We start from the raw sequence: 23633 nt of genomic DNA, 5'->3' as shown, positions 1-23633 counted from the left end.
ATGATTAAACAATTTTTAGGAAAAAGTTGATTGATTTAATTTTGGCACCCGTTGTGTCTTTTCTAGTCATGATTTTCTTCCGACATTTGATTTTAAGTTTTAAACCATTTTCTTTTCATAAACGGTGTGTTGAGATAGCCAAAAACGTATATGCAATGTTTTCTAAAGACATAATCGGACTGCACCACATCTCCAGTTGCCAATTTGAGGGGGTAGACATTTAAGGGTGTTAAAACAGAGGAACGGCGGAGGGGGCAGGCTTATGACAAGATTGGTGAGGTGTTAAGAAAGGCATGCTCAGGACCAAAAAATAAATTAAATAATGCTTTTTTTTCGACATTCACGTAACACGAAAATCATCATCGTCATCATACGGGGTAAGGGCGGGGCAAACACGGCTCAGCCACACAGCCGACCAATCAAATCAAAGGACACCTCGCCAAGGCCACGAGGAGGCCACAAGAAAGAAATACATGAACTAAACAAATAAAAATGAAAGGACTTGTGCTCTGGCATGCCTAAAAAGAGACGAGACTGAGGTAGAAACCAGCTCTTTCAACTTGAGATGTCAACTTCCTGGGTCGTTGTGATTAGACATGTCACAACGACGGTGGTTGAGATTGCTTGGTATGATCCCATCCCAGCTGTTATTTATAACATGAGAGTTGGCGTGTTACAAATGTTAGCAATGAAAATAGGATTGAGGACAGAAAATTGGCATAAAAATAAAAGCCCAGAAATGTCTACTCCAGCATCAAATATTTGTATAAAAATATTTGCGCAAGTCACACCTTAAAGTGAAAGTCAACATTAAACATTTCTTGGCAATAACATGTTATATGCGACCTCACTAGTCTGAACATGACATTCTGATTAATATTACATTTGAGGAATATGAGTTATGCAGCAAAATCCAGCCGTTTTTTCATCCATCTCAGAGGGCGGCCATTTTGCCACTTGTTGTCGACTGAAGATGACGTCACAGTTGTTCAGGGCTCAGGCAATGACCAATCACAGCTCACCTGTGTTTTTAAGCCGGGCTGTGATTGGTTGTTACCTGAGAGAAGGGTTATTACAGTTTTGGAATTTTCATTTTAGTTAGTTTTGAGTTTTTTGTTTTTTTTTAAGTTAGTTTTAATTAGTTTTTAAAAGGTGGCTCTGTTTTTATTCATTTTAGTTATTTAAAAAAAAAAAACGCTTTTTTTGTCTTAGTTAGTTTCAGTATTAGTTTTCGCTTTTTTAATGTGTATTATTTGTGCATGGTAAAAGAAAAAAATAACACATTTCTTACCTAGCGTTGCATTTCGTCTTAGTCAAATGAAAAAGCAGACGAGCCGAGCCATTTGAGCCAAAAGTCAAGCCCGAATTGTCGCCCAGAAACGACGTCATCTGAAAGTGCTTTTCTATTGGCTGCTGCTAGATGACATCACTTCTGTGTGACACACTTTCAAACATCCTTATTCCGGTTAATATCTCAAAAATATATACTTAAAATCACATTTAAAATCATCCCCCAAAGGCTCATGTTTTCAATTATTTACCAAAGACTAAAATGAAGGACATTTTTGCTACAATTATAGTTTTAGTTTTGTAAACATAAAATGTAGTTTCAGTTATTTTTCATTTTTTAAAAAGCATTTTCGTTTTTTTTTTTTTTTTTGTTAACAAATAGATTTTTGAATTTTAGCTCGAGTTTTTTCGTTAGTTTTCGTTAACTAAAATAACCTTGCCTGAGACCTGAGCAACTGTGATGTCATCTTCTGTCGACAGCAGGTGGCAAAATGGCCGCCCCCTGAGATGGATAAAAACGGCTGGATTTTGCTGCTAAACTCTTTTTCCACTAACGCAATATTAAGAACAATACCACATTTAGATGACTGGGGCTGCATAGAAAATGTTATTGTCAAAAAAAATTGGGGGGTTGACTTTTTCACCTATTGCGTTTTTTTTTTCTTCCTAATCTATGTTCTAATGTTCTTCAATCTTCAGCACAAAACAAAAAACACCCACACATTATCCCACTCATCATTCGTAAAAGGCATCTCAGCGTAAAAGAGCTAGTTTCGCCCGTCAGCGCGTGCTCTCTCCCCGTAAACCTCACCAACCTTCCCACTACACTGAATAATGGCGAGCGGTCGTAAAAGGGATCCTGGCCTTCGCTGGAGCCTCGGCACAGCTCTCGCTCCTCCTCCTCCTCCTCCTCATCATCATCCTCCTCCTCCTCCTCCTCCTCCTCCTCTCCCGCCAGCTCCGAACTTGGCTCATCCAAAAAGATATCATCGTCCAGCTCCTCCGACTCGTCGTCCTCGCCACCGCCGCGGACCTCCCTCTGAGGGGAGTCGGTGGTCTCGGAGGCGGAGAGGGTGGGGGACGGGGTGGGGTCACTCATGCGCTCGCTCATGCACGTGTTGAAAAGAGGGTTTCTGGGGGAAGCGGGTTAGTAGAGAGAAAGTACACACTGAATATGGATGGGCGCCCGCCTGTTAGTGGATGCACACCAGGACGGGATGCAACAACAACCAGGCGGGAAAAACGTTTCGCTGCAATCGGCAACATGATGAGCTTTGATGTCCAGTGGGGGGGGGGGAAAGACATTTTTAAGGAAAGACTCGTTTTTTTGACCGCATGGTCAGAGCGTACCTGCCCACCAGGCGGAACCACGGGAAGCGGTCGTAAAAGGGATCGCCGCCCGTCATGGCGCCTTCACCGTCATCGGTGGCGGAATTCGTACACGTTGAGGCGGCAATGGCAGTGGCGGGGGGAACCTCAGCGGCGCGGTCGTACATCTCCCGCATGAGGTCAAGTCTTTGCCTGCAAGGATACATTTGTTTTGGTCAACAGCGTAACTGAGGTGAATCGTATCGCATTTTAATTGGAGTGAATCGGATTGTGTATCATTGTTAGGAGAAAGCACGTGCGCGGATGTGATTAACTTCACAAATTGATATTATTGGACTGCATTTGAGGTTAAGCTAATGGGAAGCTATTTATCCCCCACTTTGATGTATCTATAGCCTGCTTGTACCTTAAATTTTGGCTTCACAAGATAAAATCCCCAAACAATAGTTTTAAAGTGGAAGTCAACCTTAAACATTTCTTGACAATAATACGTTATATGTCACCTCACTAGTCCAAACATGACATTCTGATTCAAATTATTATTATTAATAATTAATAATTATTATATTATTATTATTAATTATTATTAATTATTATTATCATATTGTGGAATATGAGTAATGAAGCAAATTCCAGCCGTATGCATCCATCTCAGGGGGCGGCCGTTTTGCCACTTGCTGTCGACTGAAGGCGATGTTTGTCAATGTTGCTCAGGGCTCAGGCAACAACCAATCACTGCACAGCTTCAGAAAACAGGTAAGCTGTGATTGGTCGTTGCCTGAGCCCTGAGCAACATTTCCCCCTGAGATGGATAACAACAGATGGATTGTGCTGATTAACTCATCTTCCACTAACACAATATCGTCCACAATACCATATTTAGACTAGTGTGGCTGCATAGAACATATTATTGTCCTACCAAAATTTTGGGGCTAACTTCCCCCTTTAACGCATTTGCTCCTAAAAACGTATAAATACGTTCTATTTTAAATGTTTTGTGTCTCAAAGATGTATTTATACTTTTTTTTAAAGGTATTTTTTACGGCGGCCAGCAGGTAGCAGGTGGCAGCAGAGCAAAAGAGATCAACCAGGGTCATGTTGAAAAAAAAGAAGCTAATTTACTAATTTAATTTAATTTAGATTTGTGAATAATGATGAAACTTAGCTATATTCTAAGGCTAATTGCTGCAAAATGGAAACAGATAGAAATATACTTTTTTTCCTGATGAAAGAAGACACTCTAATCTTAAAAAAAAAGTGAAAATCCAGTAAAACTGCTGGGAGTGAAGGGGGTTGCTTCAGTGAAAATGACCGGGAGGGAATGAGTTCAATGAACCAAGACGAAAAACTTTCCTATCAAAAGTAAAGCTTCAACTTATTCCCATGAAAATTCCCAGAATTTTACAATCCTATGAAAACCTGAGTTTCTCCAGAGTCCAGTAGTGAGTGGCTCCATTCTTCTGGTCCTGCACCTCCACAGCCACGATGGTTTGCGGAAAGATTCGCCTCTCGCGCGCTTTACCAGCGTCAGGCGGCAGCAGGTCAGGCGGGAGCGGCGAATAGAGGGTGTCGGTTAACAGCACGAACTGGAACTGAACCTGCCGGGCACAAACAAATGCCTCGTTAGCATCGTGCCAGCTAACGGCGTTGACGTTTTTTTTACCTTCTTCTTGAGCTCCACGCTGATGGCATTGGCCTCCTTGAGGAAAATGGCGTTACCCCACAGGAGGTCCCGCAGGGAGGTGAACTGGTAGCACCTCCACTTGCGAAAGCTCCACTCGGCCATCTCTCGTTCCCGTTCGCTCCACTGAACTGGGAGACGGCACCGACATCCAAGTTCAGCTTTCACTCACGCGACCTACGAGCCTCAATTATGCGTTACCTTCCTCTTCTGGCTCCTCCTCTTCCTCGGGAGCTTCTGGGTAATAACGATCCACCTGTTTTTGAAGAGCTTCTAGCTTGCTCTCATAATCCTGAAAGATCGTGTGAGAGCAATTTTAAAAAAAATGATATTTTATTAGTATTTTATTTATTTGTTTTACTGTCATACTGAGGAATAACATTGTGGTCACCTTTTCAGGGTCAAAATATTCTCAGAATGGTGCAGTGCAGTTTGCTAAATGAAAAGCACTTTGTCTGCTAGTTAGTTGGTTTGTTGGTTGGTCGGCCAGTCAAACGGTTGGTTGGTTGGTTGGTCAGACAATTGGCTTGCTAATTTGGTTGGTCAGTCGGGCAGCCGGTCGGTCAAATGGTTAAACAAACAAATTTGGCTGGTTAGTTTTGGTCAATCAGACAGTCAGCTTGTTGGTCAGATAGTTGGCTTGATTAGTTGGTCAGTTAGCCAGTTGGCTACTTGGTTGGACAACTAGGCAGTCAGTCATTTGATTCATTGGCCCTTCATACAGTCAGTTGATCGTTCAGTTAGTTAGTTGCTTAGTTGGTTGTTCACCTAGTTGGTTGACTCCTTAACTGGTCGTTTCGTCTGCAAGGGTCAGTTAGTAAGATAGCGAGTTACTTTTTTGGGTGGTCCATTAGTTATTAGTAGTTATTATTAGTTAGCAGTCAGGTGGTCAGTCAAATGCTCACTTACAAAGTCAAAAAAATCATTTAGGTTGGTCAGTTGGTTCGTCGGCGGTCAGAATGCCAGTTGGTTAAATAGTTAGTTGCTTAGTCAGTCAATTTGTTAAATGGATGAAGGTAAAATGAATGAATGAATTTATTTTCACTTTTCGCCATTTGAGTAACAAATATGGCGTGAATGGTAACATCCAGAGTATCAAGATTATGAACCAGGGAGTAAGTAGCCTGTGAGCTAACAAAAAAAGTTCTCAAACTATTCTTTTGTATTTCACTTCTAATCCGACAGTTATTCTCGTCGTCTTTTGGAAAGGCGAGTCACGTACCAGCCTTTGCTGCTCTAGCAGGTTGTTGGCCTCTTCCCTTTCTTTGCGATATTGATCCTCGAGCTCTTGCAGCCTAAACACAAACATTGTTAGCTTCAGCGTTCCTTTGTACTCCCGTGTATCGCATACGACCTCCATTTGTTCACCTCTGCTCCATCTCTTGCTTCATGTCGATGCCTTGCTTGTCCAGCAGCTCCCTCTGGGCAAAGGCCCAGTCCACGGGCTCCGCGGGGGTCTCGGCGCACGGGGTCCTCTCCCTCTCGGCCCGCGCCTGCACGGGGTGGTTGAAGCGGAACACGTGGCTCTTGCCCAGGATGATACGATTTCCTGAATGTCACAGTAGCACCACATCAAGGCAAATTTGTACGTGTACATATTGATTTGATGATACTAAATTGGGATTGTAACACAGAGAAATGTTGTCAATATTTTGCCGTCTTGTCATATTGAAATGATGTCCTTCTCAATTAAGAGGAGAGCATTCCGTTTACATTCTGACCTGATTTGAGGACCGTGGCCTCCGTCACTCTCTTGCCGTTGACGTAGGTCTCAGCTCCCTCGCAGGGCTCCAAGACAACGGCTACTCGGCAACAAAGACGCCAACAATGTCAAGCAGACAACAACAAGGAGGCCCGTCTGGTTCGAATCCAAGGTGAAGATCACTCACTTTCTCCCTGCGGCCCGGTGGAGCTGGTGAAAGTGCAGTGCTCATCCTTGATGAAGTGGCCGCTAAGGACGATGTCCTGGCGGCTCGCGGCATCCACGCGGCCCACCCTGAAAAATATGTTCTTGGTAAGTAAACAGGATTAAACAAAAGATGAATGATTGCATAGGATGACTTGATTTTGTCAGGCAGGTTCTATTAACTCATTTGCACCCAAAAACGTATAAATAGTTTCTATTTTAAATATTACGTACGTTCATACGTTTTTTTATGCTCGTATGCAGAAAGCTTTGATGCAGCTTTCAAACTGAAGAGAATGCTTAAAGCAATTAAGTAGTTATTACAAAAACGGCCAGCAGGTGGCAGCAGAGTATAAGAGATCAACCAGGGCCGTGTTGCAACAAGCTCTTTTTGCCAGTGTTTTATTATATTCTATATTCTAATGCTAATTGCTGCATGTTGCAAAAAAAAAGTATTTCCCCTTCTGGATATTCACAGATTTGTGAATAATGATGAAACTTAGCTATATTCTAACACTAATTGCTGAAAAACGGAAACAGAAACAGATTACAGACTCTAATCTTTCTTTTGGTAGGTTCCATGTTTTTATAGCAATAGAAAACAATATTCTGCTGGCCTTGCAAAATCAGCGAAGGGGGTTGCTTCAGTGAAAATGGCTGAGAGTGAATGAGTTAAGGAGATTTCTTAATTGAGCAGGTCTGGAGATATCCAGGCTCGGGTGTGGTCAGTGAAAATGAACTGAAAAAAAATTGATTGATTTTTTTTTTACCTCCTTTTAGTAAATCTCCATTTAAAAACCGAGGTTTATGTTTACTTGGGTTATCTTTGTCTGATATTTACATTAGTTTTATGATCTTAAACATTTAGATGGGGGAACAACGTAAAAGTCAGTTGTTTAGTAACTTATCCAAGATACCCAAAGTAGCAGTAGAAACACATCAGGCTGCTCCATCTGATAAGAAGCAGCACATAGCATATAGCTAATGAATAATTAGCATTTAACCTGGTGATTCCATCCTTGATGTAGTATAGCAGACACTCGGACATGAGAGGGTCCTCGTTCAGGTTCACCAGATGAGGCGTCTGAGAGGGGAACGTAAAATAATCAAATGAGTCCATTTCTGTCTGCCTCTTTATGATCCCTTTATGAATTATGAACATTATGCAAACACTGCATATCACAGCGCCCACACAAAGCAATTTCATAAAGAAAAATCCATGCAGATAGAGCGATTATCTGGTCTTCAAACCTGTCAGGGGGTCTCGGGAGCTCTTGAGATAAAACTTAATAAAAGGTCAAAGACTCAAAAGGCACCCGCACACTTCTCAGCTACAAACCTCGTTAGGGGAAAACAGCCCGACAGTGTCAATAAACACAGCCTGGGGCTTTCTGTGGCTGTCTGACGGCTTGTGGGGGGGCGGGGCGAATAAAGAGGGCGTTTATTCTTCAAATGCGTCAATGCACTTGGAGGAGTCAAGTCCGTCGGATTACCTTCTTGGGCGAGAAGACGCCGACTGTGCCACCGTCCTCGCGCATGGCCACGCCCATTTCTGCCAGCAGGGCCTCTCTGTGGATGAGGGCCACGCTTGAGTTAGCTGCAACATGCTAATCGCCACGTACCGAGACGTTCCCATGATGTTTGTGTCTTTGTCGGCGGCGGAAAATTGGACCTCACCGTTCCATTCGAATGGCTTCCGTCCGACGGAGTTTCTCTTCCCACGTCTCATTGAGCTCTGCAATGATTTTCTCCGTTTCCTGATGATTAGAAAAAAGCAGCAGAGTTGCAGCATTTATACATTTCCACCTGTTTTAAAATGACCGTTTCAAAACAAAATGGTATCGAGGCAAAATGTCTGACATCTTGCATCCTTTGGCTTCTTGAGACTTTTTTTTTGTGGGTCGACTAATGATAGACATGCCAACCAAATTCAATGTTGTTCATGGAAACTGTCTTTGGGTCTGAATTTTCAAAATCACATTTCATGTTTTTAATTCCGCCAACTCGGGCTGCTCGATTATGGAAAAAATAATATTAAATAATAAAATAATTTTAAAAATAATAATAATGAAATTTGGCCATAATTGAAATCACGATTATTCAAAAGATTTTTTTGGGGGGGTACAAAACAAGAAAAAAAAGAAAGAATATTCAGACAAAAAAAAAAAAATTGAAACACTATAATTACGTAAGTTTTGGTACAGAATAAGAAAATGTTTAAACGTAGAAAACGTAAAAAATATGAAGACAAATACAATTCTTTGAAACACTATAATTATGCAAGTTCCTTTTGGATGAAACAAAATGTATTAAACTAGTTATTTTAAAATTTAAAAAAGGTGCAAATGTATACATTTAAACAACTCGTATTTTACGATTCTGCTGATTTTGTAATTGTGGAGTATAATAAAAATTGTCATTGAATTTCGATCCATTGCACAGCCCTACCGCCAACACACTGACCTTCAGACGCTCGATGGCCTCCTCGTTGGCCGGGCTGAACATGATGCGGTCGTGCAGGCTGGCAATGGAGCCGGCGCGGCTGGAAAGGGCTGACAACGATGGCGAGGGGCTCATACCCGTCATGGCGTTGGTCACTGAGGAAAGCCAGAGACCGAGAAGGAGAGCAAAACTTTTGATTGATAACCGGGGCCTTTACTGCTTTTATGACTCTCGTCGCGCGACAAGCAAGCCAACGAGCAACAACGACAAAAAGATGGAACACTGCGGCCATCAAGCTAAAAATAAACAAGCTGCAAAACGTGTTTTGCTCAAACGCCACTTCAGATAAGCGAGGATTATAGTCAACACAAATGAAATACAACAGCGAGGCCATTTCTCGGACTGATTAGAAGTGCATCTCATTTGAACACCGCAGTTTTGCTGTCATTGTTTTATTTATTTATTTATTTGTGCTTTAATTGCTACAGCCCAACCATCAGCGCTGAAACACTGGCGTTTAAAATGAGTCACTTGAGGTGTCAGCATCGCTTACAGCGCATTTCTTAGTTTTATATCTATGAATGAATTATTATTTAGCCTTTGTTATTTTAAGACAAAAAATATTCGCGTCAAAGCCGATGGTTTGCTCGACATATTTCTTTCCAATTTTTTTTCTCTCTCCACTTTTTGGTCCAGAACCGGAAACAGTCTACTGTTTACTAAAGTACAAAAAAGTTTGAAACTTTTTCTGTTAAAAGTTTGATGCTGGGCAAAGCACAAGTAAAGCTGCCATTTACATGCGATGCAAAGCTGGCAGAAGAGCGAGAAACCAACAACAACACACGTTTCAAACCCTCAATCTCAGCAGCAGTCCCTCGAAATGCTTGAAGAGAGACACAGAGAGACACAATGAGACCTCAATCTTCAATGAACCAGTTTACTACTTCTAATCTTTCTAGTACAGTAAACCCCCACAAGATATCATTTCATCATCAATGATTTTTAGTGATCTTATTTTTTAATGTTTTTTTTTTAAGTCTTAGGCCTACAGTGTAGTACCATGTTGTGCCACAACATGCCGGGGCAGCAGTGAGCTCTACTGGCTGTAGATGCAGCGTAATTTAAAACAAAAAGAAGAGGCGGGGAAATTCTATGCCTGTGAGAAATGTTGTGGTATGCTACGTAAGTAATGCTGCTCTTTGGTTCAAAGTTGTATAAAACTTTCTAACATATGTGCTAATAACGTCCACACAACTTGAAAGACACCAAACCCATAAAAGTGCGCGCTCACTCTCGATGATGTCACCCAGGCCCTGTGCGAAGAGCAGGTCTTTGAGGCGGGACACCTCCTCCTTTAGCTCCCGCACCAGCCGGTTGTTGGGGTCCTCATTGATGACTGCATTGCAGCGGATTTGCTTGGCGCGGTCGGCATACCTGCCGTCATGAACACAAGTTGTTTATGGGAAGAAAGAGCATTTAGGTCTCTTGGTGGATTTACATTTAGCATCTTTTGACTCTTTTTTTTTGGGGGGGGGGGGGGGTACCTGTGGTGCTGCCTGGTATAATGCAGTACAAATTCATTTGGATTGGATGTGTTATAAGTCGTAGGGCCCGACCGATATGTATTTTTTTAGGCTGATACCGATACCGATTTTTGGCAGAAAAAAATACAGATTACCGATTAAATATATATTTAATGCATATAATTATCCCCCTCACCACCAATTCCTTTTCAATGTGACTTACGCACAAACCTTCACTATTAAGATTCTCTGCTTTGAATGACAAGTCCATAGTACGACCTTATCAACAAATTTATAAAAAAAGTATACAAGGTTATTGTATAAATTTATGTGTCAACAATAAAATCATTCTTACTTGTTTACAACTTATTTATTTTACATATTTTTATCTTGTGTTATTTTCACAAGTCTTGGCACTTACTGGGCTAACCTGGGAGCTTGTATTTCGTGCCATATCGTGGAAATGTGTGTTAAAACAACAAAAAAAAATCCTGGAATTTTTTGAAACTAATGTATTTGACTCCTTGAAATATCAACTTTAAATATAACTTGAAAGGACAATGACAAAATAAAACAATAAGAAAGTGAAATAAGAATAAACCAAAATAATAGATATTTGTTATTTGAAGGAAAAACACTCGATGCTAACTTCCTGTTAGCATTTGAATGGGATCCTCCCTTCGCTTTTAGCGTTAGCGCTAGGCTAGCGATGTTTTAAAAACAAAGCATGTTTTGTATTTCAATATACAGTGGATGTAATTCTTTGTGTTTTAGTTTTACAGTTAACTGCAACTGGGGTGTCATTAAACAACTTAAAGGTCGCTTAGGAACAACAGAAAAGCATACGCTACACACTTGCTAGCTACTAATGCTACGCAAGCAAAATGGTGCATTCAGGGTACTTTCACAGCGTCGGAAACTTCGCTTTTCTTCCATGATAACGTTTTTTTAGGGGAAAATAATCGTCCATTTGGCCCAATTGGCTGATGTTTGAAGGGCAATCATCGGCCGATTATAATCAGCGGTCGATTAATCGGTCGGGCCCTAAAAAGTCGAGATGTCAACATGCTGTTTTTACCTGAGTGTGCTGAGCGTCTCGTCATAGTTGATGTCCGCCGGGCTCAGTGCAGCCACCATGGCGGTGCGAGAGTTACCACCTGACGAAAAAGTGGAAACGTGCCATTTGAACACTTGAAATGAAAAAAGGCGCTAAGGAAAAGTTAGCTGATTCTTACCAAGGTTCTCTCGGAGCAGCCAAGTCAGCACTGAATCGCGATAAGGAATGAAATTTTCCACTTTCTTCTTCTTTTTGTTCTGCGTGTTAGTTAAGGCTCGGTTATGACCTTCACCTGCGAGCTGATGTTTAGGTGGCTAACAGAAATGCATTTAAGAGACGTACCTTGTTTGTTCCAGAGTCCTGAAATGAAGTGCAACATGATTAACACACACATGAATACAAGTCAAAAGTTCTAGTGTCAATCCTGGGCTTGATCAAGTTTTGGTTCTGGTTCTATTTGTACATTGAGAAGGATCGAGATCTTATTCTCACCACTTCTGCCAAAGCGGAGATGACTTTTCCCAGCGTGGTTAGAGATTTGTTGATGTTGGCTCCTTCCTGTGGCCCGGCACAAACCAGGTCACATGTGACAATTGGAATGGGTTTTCCTCTAAGGTGTGAAAATTGTGTGTGTGTGTGGGGGGGGGGGGGGTGGACTGTCCTACCTTCAGCCGAGTCCCCTTGGCTCCAGTTGAATCAGCTCTCTCGCTGCCGGCCAAATCCACCAAACTGATTTTACTCACCTGAAAGCGCGGTAAAGAAAATATGAAAAAGGCTTCTTCATATTACAGGGATGTGATTTGACCAAAGTGAAATTATCTGAAAATTTAGCCGGGGGTCTGGGGGCCGCTGGCACCCAGCTAGGTCCAGGGTCCGTGTTTTTAAGTACTTTCAATGCACTCACATGACAAAGAAATAGACAAAACAACAGCATAAATTTTCAATGTATATTGAACTATCCCATATAAAATGGCAGTTTTAGTCAACTCAAAATCAGTCACATTCAAAAACATTGGACTGCCTTTGCTTTTAAAAACTATCACATCATATCTAACTAATGTGATTACTAAGTTAACACATAAATAATGTTGAAGAGTTCAAATTTCATGAACAAATAATTGTATCATGACCAAATGAAAAGTAACTCATATTATTATCGGATTTTTTTTTTTGGGGGGGGGGGATAAAAAAAGCGTAATTCCGCGAATTAGCGGAAAAATCACATCCCTGATATTATGACGATGACCTTTCTTGCTGTGTTGAGAAGACTAGAAATGGACCCATATGTTTTTTTTTGTCAGGGCCAATAAGCGGTCTACCCCTCGTCTACAAGATTGTGTGCATTCAAGTTTATGTTCTGAGAAGCTTCATTTAATACGATAGTTCTGCCTCAGTTCCTATAAGATATTTTAAAATACGTCCACACAATGTTGTGTGTGTGTGTGTGTGTGTGTTACCTTCTCAGAGGTGTTTTCAGTGTCTGCGTCGTGGCGTTTCTGAGTGAAGATGATGTTGAAAACGGCGTGCGAGCGACTGCTGGTCTCGTTCATGTTGGTAGCAGCCACCGTCCTGTCGGGAGAAAGACAGACACTTGAGTTTGTCGGCAGAATCCTTTCAATTATATTAATATTAATGGTCCCCAACTTTTTAGGCAACTATTCGCTATCTGGTGGGGAGGGTGTGCAGTAGTGCTGTCACTATCGAATATTTTTAGAATCGATTAATCTATCGATTATTCAATCGATGAATCAACCAATTTTCCCTGTTTACTGTTCTCGATTATTAAAATAGTTGTCGATTATTTTTTATAATCGATTACTTGCCGATTAAACGATTCATTTTGACAGCTTTAGTGTGCAGACACACGTTCTATATTAGAAAGTAATCGGCAATGGGGGTGGAGTCTGGTTAAGGGGTTTGCACTGATGTATACCCAACATCAGTTAAGGGGCGTGGCATAGTGAGAGACATCAGGAAACGATTGGTTACTCTTTATGTGAACATCTGGAAGTGAGTTTTGGCTTATTGTGGCTGCTTGCCAGTGTTATTTCGCTTGGAAATTAAAATTTGGCTCAAAGGAAAAATAAATAAACGGACCAAGCGACTGCTCAAATCTCTCAAGTTGGATCCCTTGTAAGTCAAGATACCCGAGTCTGCCCTACCTGGCTTTGTTGCCAGAGTCCATCAGGTCCTGGATGTCATTGTAGGAGGTAACAGCCAACTTGGACAGGTCCTCCACGTAGGGACCCATAAGAGGATGCTCTCGCACCCGCAGGTTGCCTTTGTTCTTGGGGTTGAGCAGGTCGCGTACGCGCTCGCAGTAGATTTCCATGTAGCTCACCTACCAAGAGGCAGAAAGTCAGCACTGACATTACACTAACAGTACAGAGTGACAGTCAACATTGTTTTTATACTCGTCATCGATTAATTGACATTTGTTGATTAAATGACAAAATAGTTTAGATTAATCAATGATTAAAAGAACATTGAGATTTACTGTAGATGCATAGGTTGCGGGAAAATATATTTTTGTTTCTGCTTTGGTCACGCCACAAAGCCAATTGGATGGAAAGAGGGACAAAGTGCGGGGCTCTTACCTCCACGGAGTACGACATGCTGTTGTCTGTGTTGTCGTTGAATTTGGTAAAGAGATCTTCACACAGCTGCAAGCAAGAAAAGGACATTCATCAGGATTCCACGTAATCATCTTCATAATGTTTCCATTCTGTGTTTGTTATGGCTGTTCTCATTGTTTTTGTCCGTGGTTGATGTTTTTTGTCTTGTGTTTCTGGTTTCTTCCCTTGTCTCGTTATGTCTAACCACGTCCACCTGTGTGTGTCTTCCCTTCCTCAGGTGTGTCTCATTAGTGTTGGTATTTTTAGTATGTTGTGTTTGTCCAGTCGGTGCGGGTGCATTGCCTATGTTGCGTGTGGAAGTTCGTGCGCCAAGTCGTCGTCACGGCCAAGTCGTCACCGCGGCCAAGTCGGCGTCACGGCCAAGTCATCACCACAGCCAAGTCGTCGCTACAGCCAAGTTGTCGTCGCGGCCAAGTCGGCGTCACGGCCAAGTCATCACCACAGCCAAGTCGTCGCCACAGCCAAGTTGTCGTCGCGGCCAAGTCGTCATCACGACCAAGTCGTCGCCACGGCCAAGTCGCCGCCGCGGCCAAGTCGTCGTCACGGCCAAGTCATCACCACAGCCAAGTCGTCGCCACAGCCAAGTTGTGGTCGCAGCCAAGTCGCCGCCGCGACCAAGTCGTCGTCGCGGCCAAGTCGTCATCACAGCCAAGTCGTCGCCACAGTCAAGTCGCCGCCGCGGCCAAGTTGTCGCCACAGCCAAGTCGCCGCCGCGGCCAAGTCGTCGTCGCAGCCAAGTTGTCGCCACGGTCAAGTCGTCACCATGGCCAAGTCATCGTCACAGCCAAGTCGTCGCCACGGCCAAGTTGTCGCCACGGACAAGTTGTCGTCACAGCCAAGTTGGCGCCACAGCCAAGTCGTCGTCGCGGCCAAGTCGTCATCACAGCCAAGTCGTCGCCACAGCCAAGTCGCCACCGCGGCCAAGTCGTCGTCGCGGCCAAGTTGTCGCCACGGCCAAGTCGTCGTCACAACCAAGTCGTCGCCACAGCCAAGTCGTCGTCGCGGCCAAGTCGTCATCACAGCCAAGTCGTCGCCACAGCCAAGTCGCCACCGCGGCCAAGTCGTCGTCGCGGCCAAGTTGTCGCCACGGCCAAGTCGTCGTCACAACCAAGTCGTCGCCACAGCCAAGTCGTCGTCGCGGCCAAGTCGTCATCACAGCCAAGTCGTCGCCACAGCCAAGTCGCCACCGCGGCCAAGTCGTCGTCGCGGCCAAGTTGTCGCCACGGCCAAGTCGTCGTCACAACCAAGTCGTCGCCACGGACAAGTCGGTGCCACGGCCGAGTCGGCGCCACGGCCGAGTCGGCGCCACGGCCGAGTCGTCACCACGGCCAAGTGAGTCATCATCGCGACACGTGCGTACCAGCGGGATGATGCCCTGTTGATCTTTGACGTCCTGCTTTCCCATCATGGTGTAAGACTTGCCAGCGCCGGTCTGGCCGTACGCAAAGATGCAGACGTTGTAACCCTCGAAGGCGTGCAGCAGCATTTCCTCGCCGATGTCTTTGTAGACGAGCATTTGAGACGCGTAGTTCACATCCTCAGGCTGCCGGTGGCAATACAAGCATACTTGTGAATATAAACAATGTACAGCATTTAGGTGTGCATGTATGTGGGGGGGGGGGGTGTTACCGTGGTGTGTGACCAGTAGGAGTAATCAAAGTTGAAGCTTTTGTGGTCTTTGGCCTGTTTGGGGTTGATGATGGCTAGAAGACAAGATAAGGAGATCTTAATAATATTATCCATATATACATTTTCTATACAGTTTTCCTCATTACGGTCTCCTGGTCCCACTTTGGGCAAGAAGCAAAGTACACCCTAGACTGGTCGGCAACAAATCACAGGGCACACGTTCCGACCATTCGTACCTATTTGGAGTCGTCAATGAAGCTAGCATGCGTGCTGTGTACCGAGAACATTTTTAAATGTATATAAGAAAATTAAAAACACAGTGATAACCTAAAAAAAATAAAAATAATTATTTTAAAAATAAAAATGTACAAAAAAATAGTGAGATGGTTTCATTACAACAATATTATAAAGCATTCATGTATTACTTTTACTGTTATTCACTTTAATTTAATAAAATGTTATAATACAAAACTCACTAAATAAGACAGAATGGAACAAAAATTTGTAAAACAGTAAAATATTACATACGTTGTAAAAAATACACAATGAAAATTATATTATTAAATATTTAAATTGATTAGATATAAGAAAGAATTAAAAAAACATGTTTAAACTTTTTTTTTTAATTAAGTGAAAACATACTTATTTTTTAAAACCAAATTACATGAATGAAAATACATAAAAAACATATTTATTATATTTATTTATTCGTTCTTTATTTATAAATGTATAGCTATATTTATCTATAGATTTCAATACAATGAATATGCTTAGAAACAGTTTTGAATATAAAAATAATAATTAATTTTAAAAAATTATTAAAACATTATTTTTAACTAAACAAAAAAGTAGATAACAGATTAAATAAATTGGGGGCAAGAAAAATAACCAAGATACTTTTCCACAGAAGTAAATAATTACGTAAATAAAAAAACATGATAAACACAATGTATTTTTATCATATTTAGCACTTGAAATGTTCCCTCAAATGTGATTCTATTCATTATCTATTTTTTTTCATTAAATGAAAATAAATATGACATTGTTTTGGAAATACATCCATGAGTAATTATATTTTTAATAATTGTATTTATCAAGCATTGTATGAATGTATCAGGGGGGAAAAGCACAGGCGGAAAGCATCCGGTAAAACCAATTATGCAGGCCTCTCAATTTAGAAGATGAATGTCTGGTTTGAGGACGTGACCTAGAGCGGCGGATGTTCTAATGAGTTTGCGGGCTGACGTCAGCGACCATCACGGTGCTCCGCTGGTGACGCCACTGAGCGGTGCTATTAGCACGCCGAGCACGTCCTTCCCTGTACCACGCACACATTTCTTTTCATGAGGGCAGTGCGGGCGTGGCAGCAGCTGAGCGCGCCTCGCTCACAACACTACGTACACAACCCGACGACATCCCAATGTGCAAGCTCAAAGTAAAACGTAATAAGAAGAAATCGCTCTCACTTTTTAAAATTCAGCCCTTAAAAGTCAGCTCCACTTGTCAATATGACATGTCGTCAGCGTTTCTAACACAGGTAGAGACACAAAAAAGACTCAAGAAGCCTTGCAAGAGAAGAGACAGGAAGTCGGCCATTTTGGTTCAAAGTGGCCATTTTTCGATCAGTTCCAGGGATTCTTCAAAAGCATTTTTATCCTAATGATTTTGTCCAATAGTACAACGACGTATTAAGGCCACATATATTTTTTTTCTTTTTTAGATGGTGGGGGCATGTTCTTTTTTTTGTACAAGTATCGAAGTTGATGTGTTGAATCTGCTGCTCTCCGTCATTCACTTGCATTGACCTAAAGTATGCTAGCTTCTGATTGGTTAGTGTTTAGTCAGCGGATCAGGAAGTGTTGTCACTCTACCTGCTGCATATGACTGAGTAAAGTTTAAATTAAGAATGAATCCGTCTCCATCCTGCCTTTTGATTTTATAAACAGTGTTCCACTAACCACCAACGAATCCTCACATTAGACTTTAGCTACGCTACGTGTATTTCTCGTAAGTTTATGAGTTTTTTGATTTGCACGTTTTTTTCTCTGAATATTGACAAAGTTTTAGAAATGAGCAACAACAAAAAACTGGAAATTCCAATATCTCGTCATTTTGAAAATTCCGCCCCCAAAAGCCTTTTTCACTTAACAACATAAAATTTGGTAAACATGTCAATGATGAGCAGCCCCACAAACGAGTCTCAAGAGGCCATGCCCGAAAAGACTCACAAAGTTTGTCATTTTGGTTGAAGGGCTCCATTTGTCTATTAAGCTAAGTCTAAGGGCTCTCCAATCCAACAGGAGGCCTCTTATTGCTTCAGCTCAGTGCCTTGCATATTAATTCATCTCAGTGTGGGAGAACCCCAAACAGCCCTACCCTTATTAAAAAAAAAAAAAAAAAAGATGTCTGCCATTCTCCTGCCCTGTGGGAAGCAGCCTGTCGACCAGCATGGCAACAAAGACGACGGGAAGACAAGGAGACGTTTATATGCCGCTGCTGTCACTCTTCCACTGCAGAAGCAATGAACTCCCTCACATCCTCTTGCCACACACACACACACACACACACACACACACACACACACACAAACACACACTCTCTCAAGACACATCCAGTCATCACGGAATGTCTATGGGCGAGTCTTGCGGACACCAAGCTGCATTGCAATAAATTTATCAAGTGAAACTGGGGTTCAAAACAAAATAAAAAAAGAGTCAAGACTATTATGAACCAAAGCAGACCGGTTCGAACACACAACATTGTGGAGCGGCTACATGTCAGTATCTACGGTAAAACAGCGACTAATGACTATTATGAAGAAATGCCAAGAAAAAGAAAGAGACAGGGCAATCCGGGTGGATTTACCTAAGTGAAGCGTAGCTCGCTGTATCCTAAACATGGATTCAAACAACACTGTGGAGCGACCACGTGTCAACGTCTACTTAGGGGAAATAGGGAACATTATGCCAAAATACAGCTCACCAACAAGAAATGTTGCACACTAGGTGGAACAAGAAAGTGATTGTAGCCCACTGGAACGTAAACATGGAGACACACAACATTGTGAAGTGGCCACATGTCAGATTCTACAGGGGGAAAAAAGAGACTATTATGGAAAATTTTTGGGGAAACAAAAATATAAGTCAGACTCGCCAGAGTAATTAAGCCGTGTAGCTACCCGGAATATAAACATACAGTAGATGCGCCCAACATTGTGGAGCGACAACATGCCAGCCTCTCCTGGAAAAAAAATGGTACTATCATAGAAAAATACAGAGAAACAACAGAAAATGACATGAGAAAAAAAGTTATCGTAGTTCCATGAAACAAAATGTGGATGACACAACATTGTGGAGTAACCACACACCAGACTCTACTGGGAAAAGACACCTATAATGGGGAAATGTCGGATAAACGAAGCAGCCTATATCTCCCCAGAACATAAACATGGATGCACACAACATTGTGGAGTGACTGCATATCCCAAGTTGTGTTTTAAAATGAACGTGAGCTCAGCACAAAAAAAAAAAGACAAAAAGTCACACAGCTGAGATGAGACGCCATGTTGTCGTTTAGTCAGCCATGACGCGACAAAGGGGAGGGCAAGGGTTTAAATTAGGCCAAATGTTAAATATTTCACTAGGCTTCATCTATTATTGACGTGTGGCTTTAACTTGGCGAGCAGACCACATATCCAGTGTCTCCTCCAAAGGCAAAGCTACGTGTACATATTGACAGCATACACAAGTCAGTCGACAAATGCCGTTTTAGGGGATCCAACTTTCGACAGCAAAATTACACGCAATTTAATAAGTGTGTGGAGAGAATATTATACACTGTGGCGGAACCAGAAATAAATTGCCGTATGTTATGGCATACGTCAGCCGGAAGGTGTGGCCTAAGTAATAGGGGTGGGCATCTTTGACTGTCACAAGACTCGATTTCGATTTTTGGGTCTGCGATTCGATTCAGAATCGATTTTCAATTCAAAATGATTGGATTGACAATGATTTCGGCTTCAATTTATAGAAGTGCAAAGAATCGTCATGATCTACTCCAGTCTGACTCGCTAATGCTAATTAGCGTGCTACTCGTGGCACTTTTATCACTCAAAAGAACGGCTATTCATACAAATAGCTTTGGAAATGTATACAGATAAGCATCTTAACGTTACTCACCGGCATATGCTCTTCCTACACCGGAAAAGCATTTTTTGTTGGCATGAATTGTTCATGACTTTTTCCTTCGACTCGCTAATGTGACGACAACTTAACTGTGTATCAGAACATGCGGAACCACACTGCCCCTAAGTGGCCAAATCGGGTACATGAAGAGCATTCCCAGTAAAGGCACACACAAACAAGGGCAAGACAGTATCAAATAATTTCAATAAAATTGATTAATTTAATTAATTTAAAATCGATTCTGAATTGTACTAAATGAGAATCGATTTTTTGGCACACCACTACTAAGTAACATAATACAAGGAAAATGTATAATGCTAGTAATGCTATCATCCACTCCTAATTTGATTTTAACTTTTGAGATCTGCACATTATTTGGCAATCTGTATTGTTTTTTCTGCCAAATATCTATTATCAGTCTCAAAAAAATCCATATTGGTCGGGCCCCATTTAACACCATGTAAATAGAATTGACATTACTATAAAACAGCACTCAAAGTAGAGCGCTGACTTCTGCCAAAGACACATTTCTTGTAATTCCGAATTTATGTTGGATGACAAAAGACATTATGGAAATTCTAAAGATGAATTTTTACACATCGCAACAACAAATTGAAATTGAACTACTCACTGGTAGTGTTTCCTGACATCTGGATGATGCATTTGCTGTCTTTGCTCATCTCCCTGGAGTTGAAAGGTCGGACTCGGACCGCCACCTTCACAGAGGCCCCCGCCATGGTGCACTGTCTTTCTTAGCCTTAGACAACCCCAGCTCTGTGGAGGGAATCGAACAGGAAATCCTGATTAGTCAACAAGACAACTTTCTGTATACCAGAGCTGGATAGTTAAGAATAACCTGGTTTTATGATTTGATTTGATTTGAGTCCACCAACGCGGTCCACAATCTCGCCACTGACTTGAGTGACTTAAGTGAATCGGATCTCTCGAGTGAGTGACCCAGAAGACGTCCTGGTGTTACAGATCAAATGTGACCTTTGGGTCGGATGTTTGGGACAATGGCGGCACACGCATGGTCAGTAAAAGTGAGGGGCCGACAAAAGAAGTGCAGCCGCAGCTAAAACGTGTCCCGGGATTAGAGCTCTGCATTCCCGGAACTCACGGAACGAAAGAGTGACTCTAATGTGTGTCGGGAAACAGCGTGACTCATCCCTTCCAATCAAATTAATGACGATCCTCGTCGATAGCACCCAGAGGGCGACTACAGGAAAACAGGTAGCTGAGTAGCTACAAGCTAAGTTGCTAAGATGGTAGGTAGGCAACCATGCTAGTGGGACCCAAAATGACTAGCTGATAGGTAAGTTGCTAACTAGGTCAGTATTAGCTTCACACCAATTTGTGGCGCTAGATATATTTTTTTAGACATTTAAACAGGGGTGTGTAGACTTTTTTTTTCCAGAGACATTGCTGACCTACATACTTAACGGGTAGTGACTTGTCTATAACATTAGCACTTTGCTAATCTAAAAGTGCCAGGTTAGCAAATGAGCTCTTAGCTTCTCACCATTTTGTGGCGCTAGCTAGCTAGTTACCTATCGACAGTACTTGCTTAGCAATCTCTCCGGATACTTGACTCATTGAGCCATTTTCAGCAGTAAAAAGTTAATATCTTGTCCAGAATTAATTTGTTAACTTGATTATTTTTCATGTACAATTAATAACTTTAAAAACTAAATTTTCCACTTGCTGTCGACTGAAGATGACATCACCTGTGCTGAGGAAGTAGGTAATGACCACTGATCTGAATATTTTACTGGATAGCCGATAGCCCATACACGCCCGTCCGTGCAAGTCGTTGAAGTCACAGGTCGGCCATCTTGCATTAATATGTCCAGTAATGTATACAGATCAGAGGTATTGACCAACTATTGCCTAGTTTGCTGGCCAAACCCAGAAAACAGGTGAGCCATGATTGATCGTTACCTACTTCCTACAAATTGGTGAGAAGCTAAGAGCTCCTTTGCTAACCAGGCACTGTAGATTAGCAACGTGCTAATGATATAGACAAGCCACTACCAGTTAAGTAGGTAGGTAGGCCAGCAATATAATGTCTCAGATACAGTGGATGTAAAAACTAAAAAGTCTACACACCCCTGTTTAAATGTCAGGTTTGAATAAATCATATTTTTGGATACACATCTTAAATACTAGGGATGTGCCTATGTTGAGAAGTAACCAATCACATCAAGACCATGTCAATGTCACCATTTCAATTAATTAACCCCAAATAAAGTTCAGCTGTTCTCGTTGCTTGGTAGTCATTTTTTTAAGTCCACTGTAAGCAAGTATCTACGATACTAAGAAGGCTGGACACGGAAACACTGGCTGGACAAAAGTAATTGGACACCCACCGCTTGGGTGTTTTCTGCCTAGAAGGCGTCCCCTTACGTCCCACTATATGTTGCATTTGGGTTTTATTTCGCCAAAAGGACACACTCTCTTGATACTGGCTGAAATGAGGTTTACTGAAGTACGCCGTCACATCACGCTGGCATTTTTTGGCTGAGTCATCACGGTTGTCGGCTCCGCCAAGTAGCACCTAAACGAAGATCATGTGCCACGCATTCAGGCTGTTAAGAGTGGCATCTTGTTTATGTCAGTCACTTGGCACTTAGTATAACCTCCACACACACACACACACACAAGTAAACAATGATTCAGTGAATTTTCTATACCCAAGTGTGATTTTTGTGTATGTGGGCTGGTAATGTAATGACAATGCAGGACAGTCAGGGCGGTCACCGTGCTGCTGGTGACAAAAGGCTACACCTTATGTCACTCCCAAGATATCAAATTGGAACCATTTTGACAGAATTACCACAATTGTTTTAAAATAAATAAATAAGCAGTCACCAGCATACAAATGTCATTTGACACAAATATAAATTACACGTCAATGAATGTAATTATGTAAGCAATATTAATTCAATTTAGCCCTCTAAACTACGTTAATATTACTTACATTAATATTATATATTAACGTCTAAACACATGACAAGTGTCCGGAGGGAGGCAGTGGCTGCCTCTTCAATGGCCGCACCCTGAGCCCACGTCCTACGGTGAGATTTAAAACACACACAAAAACATCAAAACGTGCACACACACAATAAAAAGTGACATAAAAGCAAACATATTGATAAAATAGTACATACGTGATGTAAGCACCGTGTGTGTGGGACTCCGTCGTGTTTTTAATTGGATCCTTTCCGCCTACTAGCAGCCTCCATTAAGACGGAAGGACTCGGTGTCCTCTATCGACCCGCGAATGGAGGTGCCTTCTCGGGGAAGGTGGTGGCCGTGGGTGCCGCTGACGGGCGGGCCTGGGGTCTGGATAGTGGTGTCCAAAATGGTTGTGTCGGAGGAGGATGCTGTACCGAACCACAGGGCGGTGACGTCACCGCCGAGGGAGGTAACAGCATCAATGCGGTGGTCGGAAGAGCGCGGTGGGGGAGTGGGGCGATAGGAGGAAGAGCGAGGAGGGATGAGGAAGTGCACCTTGGCGATGCTTGACGTCATACCAAAAAATTACGCTTTTTTTAAATCAAGAAAATATATATAATTTATTTTATTTTTTTGGGGTGGGGGGGTCAAACGTACAATGATTATAGACATATAGGTATCCCTTAAGATGGACATTTATTACAGAGTGGATAGGGCCACAATAATGATTTTCCATTAAAAAATGACTTGAGAGCACATCACTAGTACAGTATCTACCTATCTACCAATTTAGCAAACCATCTTCTAGCTACTACTAGCAAAAAGCCAGCAAAAAAGCAGGTTAGGAGCGCCCCCTACAGCTACTTTTGTCTCCATTCTGCCATGTCTTAACATAAAGGTGCGACCATCCTAAAATTATATAGACCAGCTGTTGTCCTCCAGCCAAATGTGACGCACAGTATTTCTTTTTGTGTAGATGTCATTGTGTCAGTACAACA

The 23633-nt window shown here is 42.1% G+C and overlaps 1 protein-coding gene across 9 annotated transcripts in view; it reads right to left on the bottom strand.

Moving 5' to 3' along the window:
• Positions 1-23114, bottom strand: part of kif1aa (kinesin family member 1Aa) — a 39933-nt gene extending 16819 nt beyond the window's left edge. For 2 of the 9 annotated variants that reach the window (XM_077583489.1, XM_077583492.1), the window contains exons 1-27: positions 22848-23114; positions 20309-20451; positions 15494-15567; positions 15225-15407; positions 13826-13891; positions 13391-13569; positions 12686-12797; positions 11894-11971; positions 11721-11786; positions 11571-11588; positions 11407-11485; positions 11250-11328; positions 9940-10082; positions 9493-9531; positions 8670-8803; positions 7884-7963; positions 7700-7775; positions 7211-7290; positions 6190-6296; positions 6022-6102; positions 5669-5849; positions 5523-5595; positions 4502-4592; positions 4283-4431; positions 4039-4217; positions 2641-2811; positions 2106-2423 (exon numbers count right to left, since the gene is read on the bottom strand). In XM_077583489.1, coding sequence (XP_077439615.1) covers positions 2106-2423; positions 2641-2811; positions 4039-4217; positions 4283-4431; positions 4502-4592; positions 5523-5595; positions 5669-5849; positions 6022-6102; positions 6190-6296; positions 7211-7290; positions 7700-7775; positions 7884-7963; positions 8670-8803; positions 9493-9531; positions 9940-10082; positions 11250-11328; positions 11407-11485; positions 11571-11588; positions 11721-11786; positions 11894-11971; positions 12686-12797; positions 13391-13569; positions 13826-13891; positions 15225-15407; positions 15494-15567; positions 20309-20414 — 2942 coding nt within the window. In that variant the 5' untranslated portion in view covers positions 20415-20451; positions 22848-23114. The remainder of the gene's footprint in view (positions 1-2105; positions 2424-2640; positions 2812-4038; positions 4218-4282; positions 4432-4501; positions 4593-5522; positions 5596-5668; positions 5850-6021; positions 6103-6189; positions 6297-7210; positions 7291-7699; positions 7776-7883; positions 7964-8669; positions 8804-9492; positions 9532-9939; positions 10083-11249; positions 11329-11406; positions 11486-11570; positions 11589-11720; positions 11787-11893; positions 11972-12685; positions 12798-13390; positions 13570-13825; positions 13892-15224; positions 15408-15493; positions 15568-20308; positions 20452-22847) is intronic. The other 7 variants (XM_077583490.1, XM_077583491.1, XM_077583497.1 and 4 more) reach the window with 6 other exon arrangements.
• Positions 23115-23633: the final 519 nt, after the last annotated feature.

This window comes from Vanacampus margaritifer, chromosome 13, assembly GCF_051991255.1.
Source record: "Vanacampus margaritifer isolate UIUO_Vmar chromosome 13, RoL_Vmar_1.0, whole genome shotgun sequence".
NCBI classification, from domain to species: domain Eukaryota; kingdom Metazoa; phylum Chordata; class Actinopteri; order Syngnathiformes; family Syngnathidae; genus Vanacampus; species Vanacampus margaritifer.
Note: the sequence above shows the minus strand (reverse complement) of the source record. Positions and strands in the feature narration are given on the sequence as shown.